Source organism: Ruditapes philippinarum, unplaced genomic scaffold, assembly GCF_026571515.1.
Source record: "Ruditapes philippinarum isolate M1 unplaced genomic scaffold, ASM2657151v2 ctg1660_1_1_1_1, whole genome shotgun sequence".
NCBI lineage: Eukaryota > Metazoa > Mollusca > Bivalvia > Venerida > Veneridae > Ruditapes > Ruditapes philippinarum.
The window spans coordinates 92600-118522 of record NW_026863554.1 but is presented as its reverse complement, the minus strand read 5'-3'; the positions used below and the strand labels follow the sequence as shown (position 1 = coordinate 118522).

At 32.8% G+C, this 25923-nt stretch overlaps 1 protein-coding gene across 2 annotated transcripts; it reads right to left on the bottom strand.

The window, feature by feature from the left end:
• Positions 1-1469: 1469 nt before the first annotated feature.
• Positions 1470-24140, bottom strand: LOC132722486 (UV excision repair protein RAD23 homolog B-like). Of its 2 annotated transcripts, none has more exons than XM_060706995.1 (9): positions 23869-24140; positions 16732-16813; positions 15382-15461; positions 14847-15016; positions 13812-14067; positions 12956-13133; positions 9005-9135; positions 7180-7326; positions 1470-4304 (listed from the first exon to the last, which is right to left on the bottom strand). In XM_060706995.1, exons 1-9 carry the CDS (start codon positions 23932-23934, stop codon positions 4185-4187), a joined length of 1230 nt encoding a protein of 409 aa, XP_060562978.1. In that variant the 5' UTR covers positions 23935-24140; the 3' UTR covers positions 1470-4184. The 2 variants fall into 2 exon arrangements, with proteins under 2 accessions (XP_060562978.1, XP_060562977.1); XM_060706994.1 differs by having other exon boundaries at positions 12902-13133; positions 23869-24136.
• Positions 24141-25923: the final 1783 nt, after the last annotated feature.

Genomic DNA, 25923 nt, shown 5'->3' with positions numbered 1-25923 from the left:
GCTATCACCTAGACAAGCATCTTGACCAAGTTTGATGATGATTGATGCAAAAATGTGACCGCTAGAGTGTTAACAAGGTTTTTCTATTTTTAGCTCCGGTGACCTAACTTTGTCATCCGAGATGACCCATGTTCGAACTCATCTGAGTTATCAACTAGATAAGCATCCTGACCAAGTTTGATGATGATTGATGCAAAAATGTGACCGCTAGAGTGTTAACAAGGTTTTTTTCTATTTTTAGCTCCGGTGACTTACTTTTTCATCCGAGATGACCCATGTTCGAACTCATCCGAGCTATCACCTAGACAAGCATCTTGACCAAGTTTGATGATGATTGATGCAAAAATGTGACCGCTAGAGTGTTAACAAGGTTTTTCTATTTTTTTAGCTCCGGTGACCTACTTTTTCATCCGAGATGACCCATGTTCGAACTCATCGAGCTATCACCTAGACAAACATCCTGACCAAGTTTGATGATGATTGAGGCAAAAATGTGACCTCTAGAGTGTTTAACAAGGTTTTTCTATTTTTAGCTCTTGTGACCTAGTTTCTCATCCGAGATGACCCATGTTCCAACTCATCCGAGCTATCAACTAGATAAGCATCCTGACCAAGTTTGATGATGATTGATGCAAAAATGTGACCCCTAGAGTGTTAACAAGGTTTTTCTATTTTTAGCTCCGGTGACCTACTTTTTCATCCGAGATGACCCATGTTCGAACTCATCCGAGCTATCACCTAGACAAGCATCCTGGACCAAGTTTGATGATGATTGATGCAAAAATGTGACCGCTAGAGTGTTAACAAGGTTTTTTCTATTTTTAGCTCCGGTGACCTACTTTTTCATCCGAGATGACCCATGTTCGAACTCATCCGAGCTATCACCTAGACAAACATCCTGACCAAGTTTGATGATGATTGAGGCAAAAATGTGACCTCTAGAGTGTTAACAAGGTTTTTCTATTTTTAGCTCTTGTGACCTAGTTTCTCATCCGAGATGACCCATGTTCGAACTCATCCGAGCTATCAACTAGATAAGCATCCTGACCAAGTTTGATGATGATTGAGGCAAAAATGTGACCGCTAGAGTGTTAACAACTAAATGTGAACGGACGACGGACGGACGGACGACGGACGACGGACGACGGACAATCATCGATCCTAAAAGCTCACCCTGAGCATGCTCAGGTGAGCTAAAAAGTTAGAAGTATCATGTCTTTTAGGATTTTTCTCTTATACAAATTGCATTACACTGCTAATAAATTCATGCATCACAAAGTTGCCAATTAATAGAAATAACCAAGTAATATCAGATTTTGGAATTCATACTACAATGAACATGTATGAAAAGTAGGACCTTGAAGCAGACAAGTTTTATATGTTTGTAAGATGGTTTACTGGTACTTATTACAAGTCCTGGACAAAATATCTGTTTTTTACAAGAATACAAATTAACACAACATACAAAATCTAATTTTTTGTATATTTATTCACAATGCTTTATCATACAGTTTGAACAATACAATAACATTTCGCTTATTAGGCATATATCAGAAAACATGACATATGTCTTGGAAGAAATTACTGTAATATATTCCATTGTAACAATTTAAAAACATTTTATTGTTTTCACATTGTTTAAACATTAACAGCGGATCAGCAACTGGTGCTGGTGAAAAAAAAAATCACTATTTTTATTCTGAATCTGTTGCAACTGTTCAATGAACAGAATGTTGATTTGAACACTTCATGAAAATATGGACAAGCATATGTAGCTGTTATAAAGTTTGTAAAGAATGGAGGTATTTTAACGCTAAGTATTACATCACTTTGTAGGAAAACATATCCTCGAAAAAAAATAGTTGTGCCTGAAACTATGTAATAGGTTAGTCATCCTTAAAATGAATTTTTCCAAGTTGATCAGGAAAATGTATGTTTGTATGAGTTTATTAAGATGATTTACCTTTAATTTTTGTGATCTTGATCGTTTTGTTTTATATTATGCAACATGAAGGGATGAGACTATAATAGTAATTACTTACACACAAACATGTATACATATGACAAGACAAATGTGATAGTGAATTAGTTAAATAGCTTAAAGTCTAGTATATAATATCAGGATTTGATAGAGCACTTCACCTACATAACAAAGCAGTAAAATGCAACAGCAGATTTCTATTGTATAAAAAATTCACCAGCTAACAAGATTTTACAAATCAATAAATAAATCAACCCAAAAAACTTAATATTCTACCAAAGAAATGAAATAGATAAAATTTAAATAATTGTAACACTGATGACTGCTCCCAAATGTCTATTTGACAAAGGTAAATCTTGATTTTACTAAGTAGGGGTGTCACAGTCAGCAAAAATGTTATCCGTTTAAACGGCAACCTAATAACTATGTTAAACGTTTTAGCGACCATACCAATAAAATCCTTATATTTTTAACATTAACTTTGTTTCTTTTCTGCCAAAAATGACATTTTGTTCTCAAAATGATTATAATATATATTTGATATATACATTTAGTAATTTTTTTTCCATAGAATCAATTTAAAACTTTTTTGCCTCTGTCAAAAATTAACTTTGGTTAACAGTTAGAGAATTTTCTAACGGGTTTTCAGCTAAAAACAGACTGTACCCTTTTAAACAGATGAACATGTCGCCCCTAGTAATAAGATAAGTAACAACAATCTACTTTTATCCTTATGACCTTGACCTAATTACATGTAACCTCATACCTCTTCCAACGGTTAATGGTCTAAAGCCCACCAAATATCTAATCTTCACATTACTAAAACTGAAAGGCTTGTGTCACCAGTATATAGAGCTAGGCCAACCTGCACATTTGTGAAGCCTGACCAGGCTTTGCACTGTTGCTTGCTCAATTATTAAAATCCCTTAAATTTTTAATGGACTGCTTCAAATTCAAAGCTGAACAAACAATTACACAAATTCAGCAAAGAACATGCTTAGATATCAATGAATAAATGAAAGGAAGGGCAGAAGGACAAACTGGAAACTTCATGCTTTTAGGGAGAAGCATAAAAATCAATATTCTTTTCCTAACATGTTTATGTTGTTTCTTAGATGAAAAAAGAAAATATGTGCACCAAACAAAATTAATGCTATAGTACCAAATATCATGCACCAATAAGCTACCACATCAGCAAATTATTTTCAACATGAAAGAACACATAATATCCAAAACTCAATGTATACTTTAAACTGTTTAATCTCACCACAGCTTTAAAGTCTTCAATTAAAGCAGTAATCTTACATACTGATATTGTATTGCTTTTCATCAAAGAAAGATACATGATATTATATATGTATATTGTATAATTCAATAGTTTACATTTCTAAAATGTCAAATTACAGGATATTCTTTTCAAATATAAAATTTATTTCCGAGTATATGTTTTATTTTTAGTGTGCTGTTATCATTTTGAAGATTTCCTTTCTTTGCACACAAGCAGCAAGGAAACTTTTCTTATGATAACTTTGTATTTTGAACATGTTTCCTGGTAATGAACAAGTAAGCTTTCTTAAGTAACAATTTCTAATACTTTTGAGAATCTGGGAGAACTGTCAAAATATCATCAAACTAGGTATTCTTTATTTGCAGGTGACAATTTACTGTCAACAGTAAATTTGCAGGTATATGCTGGTAGAAGAACAAAACAAGAAACCATGTCTTCGCATTAAATAACAAACATCCCTGTATACATCACAGGTCAAGATTATCTCTTGTGTCAATTCAATAAAAAAATACTGCCAACACTTGTTGCATTCATGTATACTCAATCAGATATGATGTCAATCCAGTTATTTTTACCTTAGCTAATTACACTATATTCTACTAAAACGAGATATCATAATACCAGTAACTTAATGTCATGAACATCTTAATCAATATAGTTTCCTTATCAAGAATTTCTTAAAATAACAAACAGAATTTGAAGCACTAAGATGGAGCAAGACGAAAAAAACCAAAACCAATTTTTGAGAGTATTATTATAACTGTCACGTAAATATTGTCCTAAAGAAATGACTGTGATTCGACAAGTATGTATGTGTAATAAATTATTCCAATTGTTATATAAAGCATCTTGATGATGAACTTCTTAGATAGAAAAAAAAAGAAGAAAAAAAACAGGGAACGGATATTAAAAATTTCAACTGTCCTCGTCATCAAAACCATGACTTAATAGATAGTTGGCGGCTAATTCTTCATTCTTTTCACAGGCAAAATACGCTTGAATACATATTCCTTCGGGAAATCCAAGTGCTTTTAACTGCAAAGAAAATTGTACAATATTTTAAAGGTTTAAGTATCTAATATATCAAAAAATTTACATATAAATATTCTTAGAAAAAGTATTGACATTGTAGCCAATTTATTGTAAAAGACCATATGTAAACAAAATTTCTGCCATATGTAGAAATACTGCATATATATGTCCTTTTCAGCATATAATTTTTTCATATGCAATGAACCACTTCTCTGACTTGAATCAGAAGTGAACAAATTAGGATACACTTTCTTCAACAATATTGTCAGTTACCAAAAACATGTGCACATACAAGAGACATTTGCGTGTTTATTCAACTTATCAATGATATCTTAATACTCTGAAATAATCAAATGAGCAGTTTAAAAAACAAGAGCTGTCACAGGAGACAGCCAAGCTCGACTAATAAAATACTGGACGCAATAAGGAGGACAATACTATGAAAGAAAAATCAATTATGTATAATTATGTATTAAGTTATAGTAAAAAAATAACATTTGTTAAAATAAATTCCAAGATCAAGGGAAATAATTCTAGAAATAGTCACGCTAGAGTTATGAACCTTGTCACACAACATGTATGTAATGATAAGAAGTATATATTTGAAGTTTGAAGTAGATACCTTAACAAGAGCTGTCGGTAGGACAGCATGCTCGACTATTCTTAGTGCTTGATAGTAAAAAAAATGCCTGATACAGTTACCTCCTCCTGTTTACAGGTTGGGGTCATGATGGTGAACAAGTGTGCAAAGTTTCAAAGCCATATGTCAATGGACTTTGAAAATATTTGAACTATTACAAAAACTTTAACGTAAATTCTAAGTCGAAAAAGGGGCATAATTCTGTCAAAATGCTTGATAGAGTTACCTCCTCCTGTTTACAGGTTGGGGTCATGATGTTGAACAAGTGTGCAAAGTTTCAAAGCCATATGTCAATGGACTTTGAAAATATTTGAACTATTACAAAAACTTTAACGTAAATTCTAAGTCGAAAAAGGGGCATAATTCTGTCAAAATGCTTAATAGAGTTACCTCCTGCTGTCTAGAGGTTGGGGTCATAATGTTGAACAAGTGTGCAAAGTTTCAAAGCCATATGCCTATGGACTTTGAAAATATTTGAACTATTACAAAAACTTTAACGGAAATTCTAAGTCGAAAAAGGGGCATAATTCTGTCAAAATACTTGATAGAGTTACCTCCTCCTGTCTACAGGTTGGGGTCATGATAGTGAACAAGTGTGCAAAGTTTCAAAGCCATATGTCAATGGACTTTGAAAATATTTGAACTATTACAAAAACTTTAACGTAAATTCTAAGTCGAAAAAGGGCATAATTCTGTCAAAATGCTTAATAGAGTTACCTCCTGCCTGTCTACAGGTTGGGGTCATGATGTTGAACAAGTGTGCAAAGTTTCAAAGCCATATGTCTATGGACTTTGAAAATATTTGAACTATTACAAAAACTTTAACGGAAATTCTAAGTCGAAAAAGGGGCATAATTCTGTCAAAATACTTGATAGAGTTACCTCCTCCTGTCTACAGGTTGGGGTCATGATAGTGAACAAGTGTGCAAAGTTTCAAAGCCATATGTCAATGGACTTTGAAAATATTTGAACTATTACAAACTTTAACGTAAATTCTAAGTCGAAAAAGGGGCATAATTCTGTCAAAATACTTGATAGAGTTACCTCCTCCTGTCTACAGGTTGGGGTCATGATGGTGAACAAGTGTGCAAAGTTTCAAAGCCATATGTCAATGGACTTTGAAAATATTTGAACTATTACAAAAACTTTAACATAAGTGGTTACGCCGACGCCGACGCTCGGGTGACTGCAATAGCTCTACTTATTCTTATCGAATAGTCGAGCTAAAAAGTAACAAAGTTATAAAATTTCTTAAAGAAAATCCTAAGTTCAAATAGAAATAAATCTGTAAAAATTACTTCAAGAATTATGAACATTGTCACATAAAATATAATTAATTATAAGGAATAAGTATTTGAAGTTTGAGGTAGATACCTTTAAAACTAAAAAAGTTATAGTAAAAAATAACATTTTTCTAGTAAAAAAATCTAAGTTGATGGAGAGATAATTCTTGCAATATTGGTGCTAGAGTTATGAACCTTGTCACATAAGATGTGGATGATGATAAGGTACATAAGTATGAAGTTGATCCCTTTAGAAATAAATAAGTTACAGTAAAAAATAATATTTTTTAAGAAAATTCTAAGTTCAAGGGGAGATAAATCTGAAAATATTGTTGCTAGAGTTATGAACCTTGTCACATAAGATGGGGATGATGATAAGGTACATATATTTGAAGTATGAGGTTGATCCCTTAAGAAATAAAGAAGAAACAGTAAAAAATAGTATTTTTTAAGGAAAATTCTAAGTTTAAGGGGAGATAAATCTGAAAATATTGGTGCTAGAGTTATGAACCTTGTCACATAAGATGTGGTTGATGATAAGGAACATATATTTGAAGTTATAAGTTGATACCTTAAGAAATGACAAAGTTATAGTGAAAAATATTTTACTGCACCAAAACTTTAATCTGAAATCTGGACGCCGACGCCGGGGCGAGTAGGACAGCTCTCCATATACTTCGTATAGTCGAGCTAATGAACGAAAAGTTGTATTTCAACAAGTTCACAGAATCAGTAGGAATACAACTTTATGCTAGAGCCGATAGCAACTCTTTTTATAACATCTCTTTTCTTTAGTTCTAAAGGAGGTATAAACAAATCCCTAGGAACTAAATAGGCTATACACCACATTATTGGTTATAATGAATATAAATATAAATTCTAAACTCACTCCAGACATTTTAATTCAAGAAACACATAAAGAAAGGATTTTATAAAGTTAATCAAATTCGCTTACTCTATCAATGGCTTCTTTTTCTTCTTGTGTGACATGTATGACTCCCTCCCCTGGTGACCGACCCCCAACACCTCCTCCTCCTCCACCACTCTCTCCACCAGTCTCGTTCAACATGGCAATAAATTGTTCTTGATTCTGACTAATCATCTAAAATATTCAATATGAATAATGCTCACTTGATATCATTGAATGTAAAATGGTTTAATATTATACTAGTTTGAGTAGTACATGATTCAGTGTGTTTTTTATAACCTTGACAGAATAGGACACCCAGGATCCACAAAATTTGGAACTTTTGTTATCCTGAAATAAGGAACATTTCTCGAGGATAAAAAATAAGTTATACATCAAGCCAAATTGCTGGTTTGACTTAATGCTGTGGGAAATGAGAATTTTACGAGTTGTTTTAACCTGACCCACCTGTAGAAAGAAGACAAGAGCTGTCGGTAGGACAGCAACGCTCGACTATTCTTAGTGCTTGATTGTAAAAATAAATGCTTGATACAGTTACCTCCTCCTGTTTACAGGTTGGGGTAATGATGGTGAACAAGTGTGCAAAGTTTCAAAGCCATATGTCAATGGACTTTGAAAATATTTGAACTATTACAAAAACTTTAACGTAAATTCTAAGTCGAAAAAGGGGCATAATTCTGTCAAAATGCTTGATACAGTAACCTCCTCCTGTTTACAGGTTGGGGTAATGATGGTGAACAAGTGTGCAAAGTTTCAAAGCCATATGTCAATGGACTTTGAAAATATTTGAACTATTACAAAAACTTTAACGTAAATTCTAAGTCGAAAAAGGGCCTTAATTCTGTCAAAATGCTTGATACAGTAACCTCCTCCTGTTTACAGGTTGGGGTAATGATTGTGAACAAGTGTGCAAAGTTTCAAAGCCATATGTCAATGGACTTTGAAAATATTTGAACTATTACAAAAAACTTTAACGTAAATTCTAAGTCGAAAAAGGGGCATAATTCTGTCAAAATGCTTGATACAGTTACCTCTCTCTGTTTACAGGTTGGGGTAATGATGGTGAAACAAGTGTGCAAAGTTTCAAAGCCATATGTCAATGGACTTTGAAAATATTTGAACTATTACAAAAACTTTAACGTAAATTCTAAGTCGAAAAAAGGGGCATAATTCTGTCAAAATGATTGATACAGTTACCTCCTCCTGTTTACAGGTTGGGGTAATGATGGTGAACAAGTGTGCAAAGTTTCAAAGCCATATGTCAATGGACTTTGAAAATATTTAAACTATTACAAAAACTTTAACATAAGTGGTTACGCCGACGCCGACGCTCGGATGACTACAATAGCTCTACTTATTCTTATCGAATAGTCGAGCTAAAAATCTCACTGATTTTAATTTAAGAGAGTAGTTTATGCAATTGTCATCATAGTATGCAATTGTATTGAATATGGTCAGACTAAGCAGATGTAAATTTTGGTTCAATTAAATACACATAGTATGACAGTCTTGCTATTGACAATCTTAAGGATTATGTTATTATCTTGCTGTGAACCAGCAGCATACTAAAAACTAAAAGTAGCCGAGTGGCAACAGATTGGATGTTTAAAATTGCATGGCCCTATCCTTCAGACATAAGTTTGCAGATCGAGAAATAGAAACTAAAATAAACATTGGATTATGGATTCTCATATTTCATCAAGAATTACATGTTCTTTTAATGCCCGATATAAATGAAAGCATGCCTTTCAATAAAACTTTTTTAGCTGGAAAACTTCTTAACAATGAAAAATACAATGTAGTTGGTGCGAGTCTACCCATGGTAACACAGTAAGAAATGGGGAAAACTCACCTGTAGAAGTGTTGGATTAGATCTTCCTATCTGTTGTAAAAGTTCAGGTAATAAAGCTGGATTCTGTTGTAACAATGTTCGCATGTGTTGAAATTGGGGTTGATTTCTAAGAAAAGCTAACGTCTCTTCACCTACAACCAAAAAATCATTTTCTTTTTAATTTGTATTTCTGTTGTTGTTTTTTTTTTATTTAATCTTACCATAAACAGAGCTTAATCATGTTTTAGTCTAAACTTTTATAAATAAAATGAAATAGAAAATATGTTAATCATTCTGTTTTATCCAGGAGTCACAATTGCCTAAAATTATTACCAGCCACTTTCTTAGTAAAACATTGGCATAAAACATGGCAAAACAGCCTTCTAAAACTTTATTAGCAGCCACATGTGTAAAGTTCCTAACCTCAGTGTTCTTTTTAATATTTCTGGTTAAGGTCAAACCATATTATACTATATTAAGATCATAGGCAACTTTCAACCTGTAAGCTCATAGTTGACATTTTTCCTTCAAGATCATTAATATCAACTTTTTTACATTAATTAAGATCAAAGTCAACTTTTAACCTTTAAGATCATGATTAAAATGAATACAGCCACTGACTTTCACGGAGTTATCTCGCATGCAAATGGCTGTATGCCCAATATATAGAGCACAACATTTGAACAAGAGCACCGCTAGGCGGAGCATTATATGCCCGAAAGTATTTTTTTTTTAGTAAGGATGACCTTAACCGTTGACCTTTTGACCCCAAAATCAATAGGGGTCTTCTACCCAATATGGACAATCATCCTATGAAGTTTGAACATTGTGGGCCAAATGGAACTTAACATATGCTCCGGCAACTGTTTTCAGTATCAAGTAATAGTGACCTTCACCTTTGACCTTTTGACCCCAAAATCAACAGGGGTTCTTCTACCCAATATGGACAATCATCCTATGAAGTTTGAACATTGTGGGTCAAATGGAACTTAAGTTATGCGTGGAAACATATTTTTCAGTATCAATGTGATAGTGACTTCACCTTTGACCTTGTGACCCAAAATCAATAGGGGTCTTCTACCCAATATGGACAATCATCCTATGAAGTTTGAACATTGTGGGTCGAATGGAATTTAAGTTATGCTCTGGAAACTGTTTTTCAGTTATAAGGTAATAGTGACCTTGACCTTTGACCCCAAAAATCAATAGGGGTCTTCTACCCAATATGGACAATCATCCTATGTAGTTTGAACATTGTGGGCCAATTGGAACTTAAGTTATGCTCCGGAATACTGTTTTCAGTATCAAGGTCATAGTGACCTTGACCTTTGACCTTGTGACCCCAAAATCAATAGGGGTCTTCTTCCCAATATGGACAATCATCCTATGAAGTTTTGAAGCATTGTGGTCGAATGGAACTTAAGTTATGCTCTGGAAACTGTTTTCAGTTATAAGGTAATAGTGACCTTGACCTTTGACCTTTTGACCCCAAAATCAATAGGGGTCTTCTACCCAATATGGACAATCATCCTATGAAGTTTGAAACAATGTGGGCCAATTGGAACTTAAGTTATGCTCCGGAAACTGTTTTCAGTTATCAAGGTCATATTGACCTTGACCTTTGACCTGTGTGACCCCAAAATCAATAGGGGTTTTTCTTCTAAATATGGACAATCATCCTATGAAAGTTTGAACATTGTGGGTCGAATGGAACTTAAGTTATGCTCCGGAAACCGTTTTCAGTTTTAAGGTAATAGTGACCTTGACCTTTGACCTTTTGACCCCAAAATCAATAGGGGTCTTCTACCCAATATGGACAATCATCCTATGAAGTTTTAACATTGTGGGCCAAATGGAACTTAAGTTATGCTCCGGAAACCAAATTGCTAACAGACGGACGGACGGACGTACGTACGGACGGACGGACGGACAGACAGACAGACAGACAGACGGACGCCAGGGGGTATAACATAATATGCCCTTTCGGGCATATAAAAACATACACTGTGAAGTTTTACAATATTGAAAATCACAAAACAATACCTGATTGAAAGTATAAAAACTTACATTAATACATGCCGTTAATATAAAATAGAGATATCTTTAATAGTAACACTTCATATTTGAATACACAATGAAGACTAAAGTCAATGATTCTAATCCAATTTTGCCTGTAAATACCATTTAATACCATAAAATTAATTCTTACAAGATAAATGATATATATAAGGGAAAAAAATTCAGACAATAAGGAATGAGTCTTTATAACTTAAATGAAAAAAACAAGAGCGATCAGTAATCACATGTGTCGCCTCATGATGGCCAATTTCATGTTGGGACAAAGTTTGTGACAGACGGACAGACAGACGGACAATGCACAACTAGACTTGGTAATGATCATTCCTGTAAAGTTTGGATAAAATTGCACCAGTAGTTATTGAGGAGTAGTCCGGACAAGCTTTTTGCGTATCTGGCAACACACAGAAGAAAACACCTTTTTATCAAAGGGCCATAACTCGGCCAAAAATCATTCAACCGGAAAACCCGTGCAATATGCGTAAGGACTTGAGATACAGATCAATCCTGTAAAGTTCATTGAAATTGCTTTAGTGGTATAAGAGAAGTATGTCTGGACAAACTTTAAAAATAAAAATTATTAAAGGGCCATAACTCTGACAAAAATCATTGAACCGGAAAATGCTGACAATATGCACAAGCTAGACTTGGTAACTGATCATTCCTGTAAAGTTTGGATGAAATTGCACCATTAGTTAATGAGGTGTAGTCCGGACAAGCTTTTGCGTATCTGGCAACACACAGAAAAACACCTTTTTTATCAAAGGGCCATTACCCGGCAAAAAAACATTCAATCAACGGAAAACCCTTGCAATATGCGCAAGGACTTGAGCTACAGATCAATCCTGTAAAAGTTTCATTGAAATTGCATTAGTGGTATAAGAGAAGTAGTCCGGACAAACTTTAAAATTAAAAATTATTAAAGGGCCATAACTCTGCCAAAAATCATTGAACCGGAAAATGCTGACAATATGCACAACTAGACTTGGTACTGATCATTCCTGTAAAGTTTGGATGAAATTGCACCAGCAGTTTATGAGGAGTAGTCCGGACAAGTTTTGTGACGGACAGACAGACGACGGAGAAGTGATCCCTATATGTCGCCACTTCTCCGTAGAGGCGACACAAAAATCAGATCTCTTTTTTAATTAAATATTTTAATCTATATAATTTCTTTTTTTTAAATTGAGATGTGCTGATTTTTTTTTTAATTTCTATTTTCATCTGTAAAAGAATATGACTGGTTTAAGCTGAAAATAAAATTTTCAAAAAGTAACTCTGTTAAGTGATTGGGGTTGCCCAAATTAACATTTGATTTATTTCATGCTGTGATTTTACAAATAAAATGTTATCAAAAGAAAGAAGGTTCAAGGCATGTACAAATGTTTGTTATAACAGAAAATGAAAATACCCATCCTAACTACTGAATGTTATATTAATCATATGAACTAATACATTGTATTACATTTTTAGTAATTTAACTCAATTTTACTGCATTTAATTCTTTTTCATAAAGACCGGTTCAATTTTTTCTTGGGATGTTTTCATTAAACAAATGATGTACCAAGGCAAGATCAAGATTGATATGCCTTCCTAGGTAGTGGGGGCATAAAGAAACCAAAACACTTTGATATAAGTAGTGTCCTAAATAAAATGAAACTCAATTGTTGATGTAGACATTGATGGTGAATTATTTCTAAAAATAACAGGGATAAAAATATTATTCAACATAATTGTATGGGTTATTGCAGTGGTTGTTAATGTTTGCACAACAAGCTGTAAAAAATATTTCTAGTCTACAAATCACATAATCAGCATGCTGCACAAGCCGTAACAACCCACCAGAGAGCCGGGCCCCAGGAGGTGGCCCGCTCAGTGTTCCTGGACTAGTCGTACCGGTACCACCAGCTGCTGGCTGAGTAGCTGGTTGTGTAGCTGGCTGGGTAGGAGCCTGCGGCGTCTCTCCTGTTCCAGCTGACTGTGCTCCTGCAGCCGGTGTTCCACCAGCCGCTGGCGTGCCTGTTGGTTGATTTGCAGCTGGGGGAGGCTCTTCTCTTGGCATATCTGGAATACCCTAAACAACAAAAGATTGACATATTCTTATTAGTTGAAATATTTATATGCAGCATTAAGTCTATAACCAATCAGTAATGCTTAAAACAATATCCCTACATTTTTATCATTATAAAATACTATTTAGACATACGTGTATATAGATAAAGATATAGAGTCCCCTTTAAGGTAATTAAGGCCTGCACAGCAGTAGAAATAACAACAAATATATAACTTTTATAACACTATTAACAACAGTTATTATTTTACAATACTTCAGATTGAACACTTCATATTTTCTAAAGCTACATAAATACCGTAAAATTCCTAATAAACGCCCTCCCCTGGGCCTTTTGTTAAGAAAGACAATCTACTCATCAGTGCTGACTCATGAGTAAATCCATAATTTCATTCAAATCATTCAGAATCCATTTTATTTTATAGTATGAACTTCTTAAATCTTAACACTTTTTAATGTTATTACCAACACTTGCTAACACTAAATGTATTTACAATGATTTTTGGATTTAAGAAAAACTGTGTTGTAATAATAGCCCCCCTTTTGGAAAATGTTTAGCCCCCGGGGCGTTTGATAGGTATTTTACGGTACTTATAAACCTGAAAAACATGTATAAAATTCTACATTTTTATCTGCATGTGATGTAAAAGTTAAGAAAATCTGTAAGAGTTCATTACTCACATTAAATAAATATTCAACAGCTCTATCTGGATTATTGAAGCTAGCTCTCATGGCACGCTGCACCTGTTCCCGTGGGAACCCCATGGCAACCATTTGTGTAACAGCCTCCTCATACATTGATCCTGTAACTAGAGCACTTTCTGCACTGGTTGTGCTCATATCTGACGCTACTGAAGTTTCCGACTGAGATTGTTGTGACATTTCTGAGGCCGTTGTTGTTGCTGATGATGATTCAGATGCAGTTGTGTCCGTTGCGCTGAAGAGTAAGGATATTTTAATTAATTCTAAAGTTATCATTTCATTTTATGTAACAGTTAAACTTTTGACTAGGGTAAAAAATTAAGTAAGGTAAAACCTTTTCAGGTTTTAGTACCCATGTATGAGTATTCAGGATACAGGAATTTACCATTTCCTACATGTAGTAGTTGAAAATAGTATGTAACACAATATCTCAAAATGGCATAATGCTGAAGTACCTTTAACTGGAATATCCAATACAATGCATCAAACATACCTATTACACTGGTATAGGATTTACATTGACTATCATTCATACAGGTAGCTCTAACCTCAAATGAAGCTCTTATCAAAAGTATGTAGTTTTAAATACATGTACAAAGACTTTAGGTTATAAAATGAAAATGTAATGGCCAGAATTTAGTGATCTGTAAAGAGACAAATAGACAAACAGAACAAAAACAATGTTCCTTCAAACATGATTCAATAAAGACTGGCATCTTATTATGTACACTTAATAAAAGTGATAAGTACCAAGATAAGTTGTCCCCACATTCCTCTGTTTTGTCTCAGACAGCGTAACAGAGAAAGGAAGAACTATATGCCCTTTTCCATACTCCCCTAAGTTGGGGCATAAAAACAATGTTTTTGTCCAACAGAAAAAAATATGAAAGAATTATATATATTGAAACATGAATTGACTAAATTCATGTCTATCAACTATGTCAAACAACTTTTTGAGATTTACTAATTTTAAAACAAATGACATATCTAAACATTCAATATTCGTGCATATACCTTGTAGTATTTGAAGGAGGTTCTGACTTTTCTTCTGTTTTAGTTTCATCTTTAGCTGGTGCCGGAGTGACCTGTGCAGTTTGTGTAGGAGCTGGCGTACTTTCTGTAGCTGGTGGGGTAGAAGTTGCACCGGCTGCTGGAGTAGGTGTAGACGCTGCAGCAGGTTTAGGCTAAGATAAAAAGATGAAACAAGAACAGATAAAACAGTCAATATTTTGTCAACTTGTGATACAATTTCAAATTATAGGGGTTTGATCAAGTTTCCAAAATAGGAAGTTGACCTTCACTGAAATATTTCAAGAACAATCTAGTACCAAAGTTAATTGTACTTTGGGAAATGGAGGAATTGTTACAGCCTACAAACTAGATTCAAATTCCAAACACAAATGAATTCCATAATCTTAATTCAAGAGCTTAATTGCATAATCACTTTCCTTATAGTCTTTGGTATTGAAACGAAATATATTAAATGAAACCATTTCCAAAGCGATGATTATCATATTCTTTATCAAATATGAGTCAATCAAAATATTACCTTGGTTACCATAACAACAACAAAGTTCTTCTCTTCAATTTTATAAGAGCCGACTTGTTTCTCATCATCGAGGATCTTTCCTGTTGTATCCAAAAAACACATCACATGTTAACCATAATCATAAGCTCCAATATATATGTCAAAAATATGTGTCTTATCAATTCAAAAAGTTGTATTACCTTGAAAGTCAAAAAAAGTGTTAATCCTAAGTGATGAATACATGTAGCTAACATTTAAGTTGTCAGCAAAAAAATAACAAACTGGCAGACAGGCGAAACAATGTGCCTCATGGTCTTTTTGTGGGTGCAGGGGTATAAAAAATACTTTTGCAGATTTTTTTCACAAGAACATGAGGGAAAGGGGCCTCCCCTTAATTTTGAGGAAAGTAACATTATTTTTGCTATAGTAAATACATTTTCCTGAGAAAAATTGCACTATCTGAAAGTATTTTCCTAGGTGGAAAACACCTATATAGAAGGAACCAAGGTCTATTTTAGCAGTGTTGGCCTTGGGCGCACTTACTCCATACAAAGATATAAATGTAAAGGACCACTCAAGTTATGTTTGTATCAATATGAAAAACATGTCTATAAATAATGGTACATTGTAAGTTCCTATCAAATATACATGTCATTGGTCATTAAAAATGACTGTATTTATAAGCTAAAGTGTAAAAATAAATTATGGTATACAGATATTACATTTCATAATATTAGGTTTATATGTATTTCATGGATTATGATGTCCTCATGATTTTTAATAGTCAAAAGTTCATGCCTTGCATCTGGCATAGTTATGTTTTTTTTACAACTGATAACAACTTTTGGAGAGCATATTGTTTGTAAGCAACAGTACAGTTCAAACTGTAGAGCTATGGGATCATATCTTTTCCATGTGTCACCACAGGTCAGATTACAAGACTCATGTCAAATATGCTGATTTTTTCCCAATCTTTGAAAAAAAAAATCCCAAATCAAACTAAATTCCCAATATCTAAACTGTCAAATTTCAGTATCATAACAGACAGATGTTACTGTCAAATTTTATTGTATTCATTTTGCTTTCGTTGCCATTTCAGTTGGTTGGAATAAACAATGTTTCACAATTTATTTAAAATACTACGCCAAAAGAGATTTCAAATATTTTCCCTTATCAAGTATTTTGCAATGCAAAATTTCCCAAACTGGGTTACCTACTTTTTCCCAAAATGGCTACGAAAAGGCCGAGGACTGTAAAACACAAGTCCATGGTTCAAGTCCCAGTCACCACACCATTGATTTGACCTATGATACTATCATAACCATAAATAACTTTAATCAACCTAAATTTCAGTTTATAAAACCTTCTTACCTGCATATATCAGCTTTTGCCCTCCAGCTGGAAAAGTTTCACTTCCCTTTTCTTTCTCTATTTTTTCTTTAAGTACTTTAACCTGAAGAAATATTTTTTTCAATAAATTTTCATATTGAATGTAATATTATGTATGGCATCTATATTCTTAGTTACCCAAATACAAATCCCCCACCCCAAAGTATTTTCAAGAGATGTCCTAATAACTTGATGTGCTGCTGTATACACTAAATGTATATTACTTTTACATCAAATTCTCTTGGCAGAATTACATTTCATTTTGTTGCCCAATGACTTTTATGTTAATTATGAAAAGAGGAAATTCAACAGTCTCATTGCAATAGAACAGGTCTTTATTAATAGTGGTTACTTATAAACCATATTTTTGGATTTCAAAACATAACTAAACAAGACTGCTGACAGCATGCTCCACAAAATTGTTGAATTATGGAATTACTCCTAGGATAAAAATCAGCAAACTGGTTGCATCTCTCTAAGACCTTCGGCTGCTTGCCTCATGAATAATTTCTTGTTACTCAAATGACATTCTATGGTATACAGAGATTCAAAATTCACAACCATTGTAAGTATCATATTGAGTCAATTGCCGATATGTCAAAATAATATCTAGTCAGTGTCATATTCTAATGAGTAACATGCCAGTTTTGATGGTTTTTGTTGCTCCACCCACATGATAAGACACATTTCAAAGTAAATTACCAGCTATTCATTGCCAATTTCTATCTAAGAAGTTTACTGTTGTAAAGTCTTTAGCGATATAATCATCTTAATGTTTCTATACAATATAATTCATTTCAAGTAACAAGAAATCATGAGGCAAGCAGTCAAAGTAATAGTTACCCACACTCCAGTTACCTCACTGTCTGTTGGGGGATAAAAAAAAAATACAGCATGCTACATTGGCTACATTTTTTCTGGGGTTTACTTATTGTGACAACAGGGAAATGGATAGGGATGGAAAAGTCAATATTAAAATGCTTGTACATTTGTTCCTTTTTTCTGCAGTTTCATATTGTGATGACAGGGAACATATTATTATTTTTCCCTATGAAAAAGTATGATTCATAACAGAAAGAACATCAAAACATTCAGCAATCTGTTCATTTTTTTGAAAGTAATCTAATTCTATTATTCAGACATTACAAGGAAATTTTTCTGAAAATATATATCTTTTGACTGAAATTATACATCAATATTAAATGTCAATACCTAATCCTTGTTAACTTTTTCTTTCATGTACACTGTATTTCCTTAATTCCATAAATAAAATCTTCATTTACAGGGCTCAAATTTAACTTTTTTGGCCACTAGCAATTTTTTGCTAGTGGACAAATTTTTAACTAGCAAAAACTGAATTCAACTAGCACTTTTTACGACAATGATTTTTTAATTCCAAAATTGTTTAAAATTGTAATTTGTTTGGACGAGTTCGAACTGCCCGGGGTACGAATCAGCAACTTAACTTTCTACTCAAAAACTTGATTTAGGGGACAGGGATTATTATCAAATGTCAATCTACATGTAAAAAAAATAATAATGCAATATTGTCGCCGTACCGACGATGTCTTGTCTGGATTATGTGCACAACAATCGGCGCAAAATATTTTGGCAACATTTCCATCGTCATCGAGTTAGATACGCAAGACTGAAGTGCAGTTCTTTCTCCCAATTTTAACCGTTTTAACTGAAGGTCTGATTGTCTTTCTTTAGATAGACTGTGAATCATCTTCTGTACTCAGAGTATTGTTATCTGAAGACACATTTGCTTCAGTAAGTGGGAAGAAGTTCGTTATTTTTCGTTTAGACATTTTATTCCGATCACGCTTGATTTACACGGACAAAATGACATTTGGACTGGTTTAAATTTGTGTACTTTTTTAAGCGAGGTTAAGGTATAGAAAATGTAAACCAGACAGCAAGTGCGCGCATAGTTTATAACTCGGCTACCTGCGAATATTACGCCACATTTATATTTCGGATTTTCCTGACGAGTGTATTCCGTTTTTTCTTCAACTCGCAAAAAATTGCGAGTAGTCATCAATCTAACTCGCAAAATCATTTTTCAACTAGCATTTTGCGAGTTTGCGAGTGTTAAATTCGAGCCCTGATTTAAATCAGAAAATATGTAATAAATTTTACAAACTTATGTGAGTTATATAAAAATTATCTTTAAGCCTATCTGTCGGACTCTGAAATATATATTGCATGTCTTAATCATGATATTTTAACTCTGTATTAATCTAGCAGGTCTAGGATTTCAAGATTTTTATGAACTGTCCATAAATTTATGGATAGTCTTGACACTTAAAGATTTTTCAATACATAAATATACAGATATTCAATGAAAAATTTGCTGTCTTTTGTTTAATACTAAAATCTGCAGCTTTAGATGACTTCTTTTATTGATTGTTTATATTAACAAAGGTAATAAGGTAAGTTTTATCTTGAAATTTTGTAAAAAGGAAAGATTCAAAGTTGATCTTAACTATACTGTTACAATTATGTTATCAGTAACCTTATTCTTTTAAACCTGCAATTTTGAAGTTTCACTCAACTTTTACTATTTTGGTACTTTCTGTCTGTAAATTTGCAGATCTATAAAAAATCGGGTATGACTTAATACCGAATATGAATTCATATTCGGGAATACAAAGACAATACCAAATATGAATATTATTTTTATAAAAATTTGGCGTAGAGTCAAAAAATGACACTACAGGGCTCACACTAGCTCAAATAAAATAATAGCCAATAATTTCAACTTAAAAAAATAATAGCCAAAAGTTCAGCGGACTATTCACGAATTAGTGATTAACAACATAAGCAGTTGATTAAATAAACATTACATTTATATCTTTCAGTTTTATAAGGATTCTCAAAAAAACTGGTACATTTGTGTATATTGATAACTACCTTTTTTAAATAGAACCAAAACTTTAATTGTTATTATAGAACAGAATAAAAACGTTATAATTAGTATAATTACTGTATAACAATAATATTAAAGATTCATTATAACTTTACATAAGGCTGTTATCAGACAACTTTTTTTGTTTGTTCTAATCAAATTTTGTCAGCTATAACCACTGTCAATTTCAACATTTCACACAGAACTGGAGTAGATCTAGGTCATATTAGCCTATAGAAATAACACAAGTTTGCAAACTCATTCACAGAGTGAAGCCTTTTTTCTGAATAATTTACTGAAAAATATCATCATCACCAATGTAATACAAATTTTCTGCTATAGTAGTAAAGATTTTTAAACAGAACATAGCTTATTTCACCTTTAAATAAATATCAAAATTATCGGTGTTGCGAAAATATGTGACAATCGGATTTTTCCTGTTTTCTGAAGAAATATTCACAATTTTGGTTGTTGTGCAAATAGTTGTTTGGAATTTAATACTTTTTAAATATTTTACCATTGTTTTCAACTGGCGATTTAGTCAAGTAGCTTAAAACAAAAAAAAATCAAAATTTGTAATTACTGGAATTCACGGTAAATTTTGGGTAAGTCAATATCCAGTTTATCAATTTTAAAACGATTTTTGTGGCTAATTGACGGATATTTGATGGCTATTATAAATGCTGGACAATATCTTTAAAGTACTTATACAATTATACATCTCGCATGTATTTTATCACCTCGGGCAATATATTTAGCAGCACGTGACCGGTAAAAAGTTGACTCTCAAGTAAATGCACCCCGCTGGTGTTAATTGGGTCTACTTCATTCATTATCGATTTTTACACCTTATATAAACACTGTTGGAAGTAAAAATTAATCGCCAGATTTTGTAGCCAAAATGCAAAAATAATCGCCAATCTTATAAAATAATCGCAAATGGCGACTATGGCGACCGACAGCGTGAGCCCTGACACTATAAATAACATATATTATGGTGAATGCTACATAAAAAATAAAATATTTGATAAGTGTTGTTAGAAAATAACCAAGACTTATAAATAATAGTTTATTTTATGTAGCAAATATAAACTGTCACATATATGTTAAAACAAGTCTCTTTTTCAGACTTTTATCAGTGACCAAAACATCCAGAATAGAGCTGTTTTATCATATAAAATAAAATTATTTCTTGTTCATATTATGATGTTTATTTTAATCTTTGTTATTTTTGTTAAGACAATAATATTTATATTCGGTACTCCTGTTTATATTCACGATTATGAGTTGATATAAAAATATGTATTCAGACATACTGTAAAAAATCTATACAGTTACTTATGGTCTATAAATTTACGTACTGTCCGTATAAATCATAAAACCCTAGACCCTGTTAATTGCAATAATCTTAAATATCAATAGGTGTAATATAGCTATACAAGGGCTGCTTGTTATTTATTTGTATCAGACTTAATGAACATAAGTTACCTGCAATAAGCCTAAATGCTATTTGGTGACTGATAATGGACACTTATTGGTCTATTTTAAAGAATCCGGGTCAGCTCGGCCCTAAAACGTACTCGGCCCCCGAGTCAGCTCGGCCCTATTCCAACTCGGCACGGGTCAACTCGGCCCACTTTTTAATTATTAATATTTAGGTTTGTGTTATCAATTTTTATTGTTATTATTGTAATTATTTATAAAACACTGATTGACAGTTTCAGAACTAGCAGCAGACAGGCTTTTCTTATCAGTAGAATTGCGAGTAAAGATAACCAACCGATTGCGTATCTCACTGTATTTCTGACTCGTGGTAGGTTTAACCGTAAATTTAAATACCTTCAGTGTCAAACAATGTGTTGAAATATATGAATGTCAGACGTTTCACTCCCAAGACGTTTCACTATTGAGACGTTTCACTCCCAAGACGGTTCACACCTAGACGTTTCACTCCCATTTTGTCAATTGTATGGACGTTTCACTCCCAATTTTTAGATGTTTACTAGGAAGGTTGACACATTTTAATTTCATTAATATCAAACATTGTAAAAAGGAAATTCAATTTAATGTTTCATTTTGTTGATTTCAATGGTATTGTTAATACAAATTATTAGAAGATTACTCATTTAATTATGGGTTGAGTGATAAGAGGTGTTACAAATGAAAGACAAATTTCTTCAATATCACTTTTATTATAAGTGTAACAACATGAGGAAATTCTATTTACTAAAGTAAATTAAAAAAAAAAATAGAATAACATAGACAGAACAACAAACTTTTTATAAGTATCAGTTTAAATATTGAAATCACTACCAGTAAAGTTACTAATATAATTCAAATAATAAAAAATATCAATATCTTAAATAATAATAAATATATTGACTATATACATGTAATGATTTTTTTTGTAAGTCTTAAACAATGATATGCGAAACATGTGTATAAAATATATTATTTTTTTTAAATTATTTTCTTCATTAATTTATTAAACAGTAGCCAATAAACTAACTTATGAACAGAACAGAACAGTTCTCTGTTCTGTTCTGTTCTTTACAAACTTAAGTAATTTTGGTGTTATCTCATCGCCTAATTAGTTGTATAAACACTGAGACAATCAACTTACAGTTTGACACCACTATTAAATCAGTTGTATAAACACTGCACTTAAGCATCAACAGTTTACTAATCAGTGGTTTATTGGACCATTAAACTATTTTTTGACAACAGCCAATTTAAACACAGAAACTTCTCCATAAGTTTTGTTTATATAATAATGAATTTTAGTCACAAAAAATGATTATACATGACAAATATTGAAAAAGTCCCAATGCTTCTAATTTAATTTAAAGATATTTCTGATTTCAATGGACATTAAATTTTTTTACATAAATGTATATCGCAAAAGCACTACTGTATAGTATACAAGCATTAAATAATTTAACATTTTTTATCCCATCATCATGTTTAAAATTAACAACAAAAACACACGTTACTCAAAGTTAATTGTTGTCACGACATTGTTATGCTTTCAATTAAAATTGCCTATTGAGTCCATTTTTACAAAAGATCAAATAATTAGTTATATTAAAGTGTTATTTTAATCAAAAATATTTTTTATTTAAGTGAAATAATGTGATAATTGCACATATGGATCAAAGAATAGAAAAACACCTTATTTCATTACAACAATAAAGAAGATAAAATAACTGAAATGATAGAACTTAAGGTAATGAGTTTTAAGCCATTGAAAAAAAGTGAAATCCCCATTTTTAATGTAGTTATATTAAATTTAAGGGTCTATTTTAGTTCAATTCAATATTTTATGTCTATTTTAGCATATCATAAGTATCAAAATAATTTTGGTATAAAAAGGGAGTGAAACGTCTTAATAGTGAAACGTCTGTCTACCAAATATATACTGAGAGGAAGCTAAGATCACCAGCTTTTAATTGGTGTAACACATTTTAAAATCGGACATTTACTCTCCCCAAACTAGCGATTTAAACATGGCTGAATTTGCATTCTTTTGCAAGCGAAGGGAAACTAAGGGAAACAAGTCTTGCTTTTTCACTCAATATACCTCTGTTATTTACGAAGTTCAACAGAGAGAGTTTATAAATATAAGACAAATAAATAAAAAAAAAATTAAATATACTTTATTTCGGGAGAAGTACAATGTATAATTCTATAGTACTTAATAAGATATTTCGTATTATTCATTTACCTTAACAACATGCAAAGCAAAGTTAATACGTAATATATCTTTTTGTAAAGTGGGCCGAGTTGACCCGTGCCGAGTTGGTATAGGGCCGAGTTGACTCTTTTCCATTTTAAACATAGACTGATAACTGCAGATAATTTTTGACATTATGTTGGTTTTATCAACAACATATCATACTATTTTAAATTTATTAATGTCTGTAAATTAGTCTGTATGTAACAATGTTGATGAGTTTTTGGTAATGAATTATCATGATTATGAAACCAGTCAGGTCAGTTGAGAATTGAAAATGTTGCATTAGGCAAACTTTATAAATTGCAACACATAATTAAAACAATTATAATTATCGCATTGATTCAATTACCAGAATGTCAAAATATCAAAGTCAGTGTCATTTTGTTATGAGTAACCTGCTTTTTTGATGACCGGCGAATATTTGTTTTTGTTACCCCACCCACGTGAAATGACACATTTTTAAGTAAATTACCAGCTCTTCATCGCCAATTTCTATCTTAAAAGTTTGCTGTTGTAAAGTCTTTAGCGTTATTATCATCTTGATGTTTCTCAAGATCAACTTATGCACAAAATTTACGAAAATTATAAACAACACTTGGAAATTTGTGAAAGTAATGCTGTATCCGCCATTAATGACGTCACTTTTCGGCAGACGCTCGTATTATGTTGGTCGAATAATTTCTATTTAAAACTGATTCTATATCATCAGTTGTTTTACTTTACTAAAAAGAAAGTGTATGTGTCAAAGAAAATTAAATGCTGTAAACAAAATTAAAAAAGAAATGGATATAGTTTTACTATCAACACGGACCCCGTGATCTTTTCGAATCAACTCCCATTGGGATGAACTCTTCTTTTTCTTTTCCTTCTTATTCATCATGTTCTTCTCCCAGTACTGTACATAACCCTCTGTAGGGCATTAAACGCACGTCACGACTAGTCCTCCTTTGAAGACATCAAGACTGACTGCCTAGTTTTAGTGCACTGGAAGCTGGGTCCAGGCCCAGTGTTCATTAAGAAATGATCAGGATCAGGATCAAATTATCCTGATTTTATTTTCATTGTTTTAGAAAACTAAAATTGATCGTATTTTGCTAGAATTAAATGTTACTTATTCCTAATTTAAAATATTGCTGATTTGCAAATAACAATCCAATTTGGGATAAAATCGACGAATAACAAAATTAGAAATAATCAGATCAAAAAAATGATCAGTTTCAGGATCAAAATAATTATTTGGATCAACTGTAAAATGCCAATACCTTGCAAAAATAATACCTTGCAAAAATAATAAGTTATTTCTAAAATTTCATAAATACAACAATATGTATGCCATTTGAGATCCAATTTTATCAAGTTATTATTAAATATTTAGTCTATGAGCATAAACAATGAAGAACATTTGAGTTTTTAAATTTGATCCTGATCTTGATCCTGTTCCTTAAATCTTTGTAAACACGGGGCCAGATGCGGATGGCCGATGTCACAACAGAGAAGTTCATGGTGTCGGTTCTGCAGAATAGGACATGGACTCTTTGTGTTTGTAGCCATGACAAGAAGTGTCAAAGGGTGGAAGTACTGTGCAGCTGGGATGGATGAGGTTGTGTGTGATCCTGTAGACCATCACTAAATTGGCTTTTGAGCGGCGATGCTGTAGTGTTGGCCAACCTAGGTCTGCCATCACTGCAGTGGTGGTGCTTGACTGCTTGTAGCCGCCTTTTACAAATCAGGCTGCTTACCTTTGCACAGCTTCCAGCTGGTTGTTGTTGGTGGCTGTTTGTGGATCCAAGACTATGCCTGCGTACTCAAGGACTGGCTGACAAGGGTCTTGTACTACTGGTCCTTAATTAATGGCTTGTGTGCAGCTTTTTAAATTTGTCTTTTGACGTCTTGTCTGTGATATGCAGGCTTCATAACCTCAGATCCACTTTCAGAATTCCATTTTATTTAGTCCCATCCATTGTTTTCTCGTTTAGGGCACACGCATTCTTTTACTTGGGGACCATATATACCGCTATTCATTGAATGGCACTACTGTGTCACATTGAAGGTCCCATAATAACCGCCGATGTTTTTTAATTCAAAATTTCAGCATTTTCGTGTTTAAATGTTGAATTCTGCTTAAGCCGGTGCTAGGGGGCGTGGACGGTTATTTGTACTTGACAGTACCGTCCATGAACAGGCTCAATCAAAGCAAGCCTGCAACATTTTCAATTTTGCCGTGTTGGGCTTTCTTTAGCGACTCTGCTTTTCTCTATATTATTTTGTCACATTTCTTCTAAGGAATGATAGGGACTTGTTGCCATGGCCTTCTGATTCTATGTGTATATTCCATGAGAGATTATTTTCGATGTTGACACGAAGGTACTTTCCATTTTTGACTGATTGAAGAGTTGATTGGTGGATCTTGTAGGCATGTTGCGTTTATTGCACGCCGCCTTTCCTTTTTGATCGTGTTCATCATATTTCAGTTGAGCGTTGTTTTCTAAATCCATCTTGTTGCTTTGACAGGATGTGCAGTGCTCAA

Excerpts from the sequence above, each read along its gene's own strand:
- LOC132722486 (XM_060706994.1), bottom strand. The coding sequence starts at position 23,934 with ATGATAATAACGCTAAAGACTTTACAACAGCAAACTTTTAAGATAGAA. Across the intron at positions 15,462-16,731 it reads GCAAAAGCTGATATATGCAG|GAAAGATCCTCGATGATGAG; the intron begins GTAAGAAGGTTT and ends TGGATACAACAG. Across the intron at positions 7,327-9,004 it reads CTAATCCAACACTTCTACAG|ATGATTAGTCAGAATCAAGA; the intron begins GTGAGTTTTCCC and ends TGAATATTTTAG.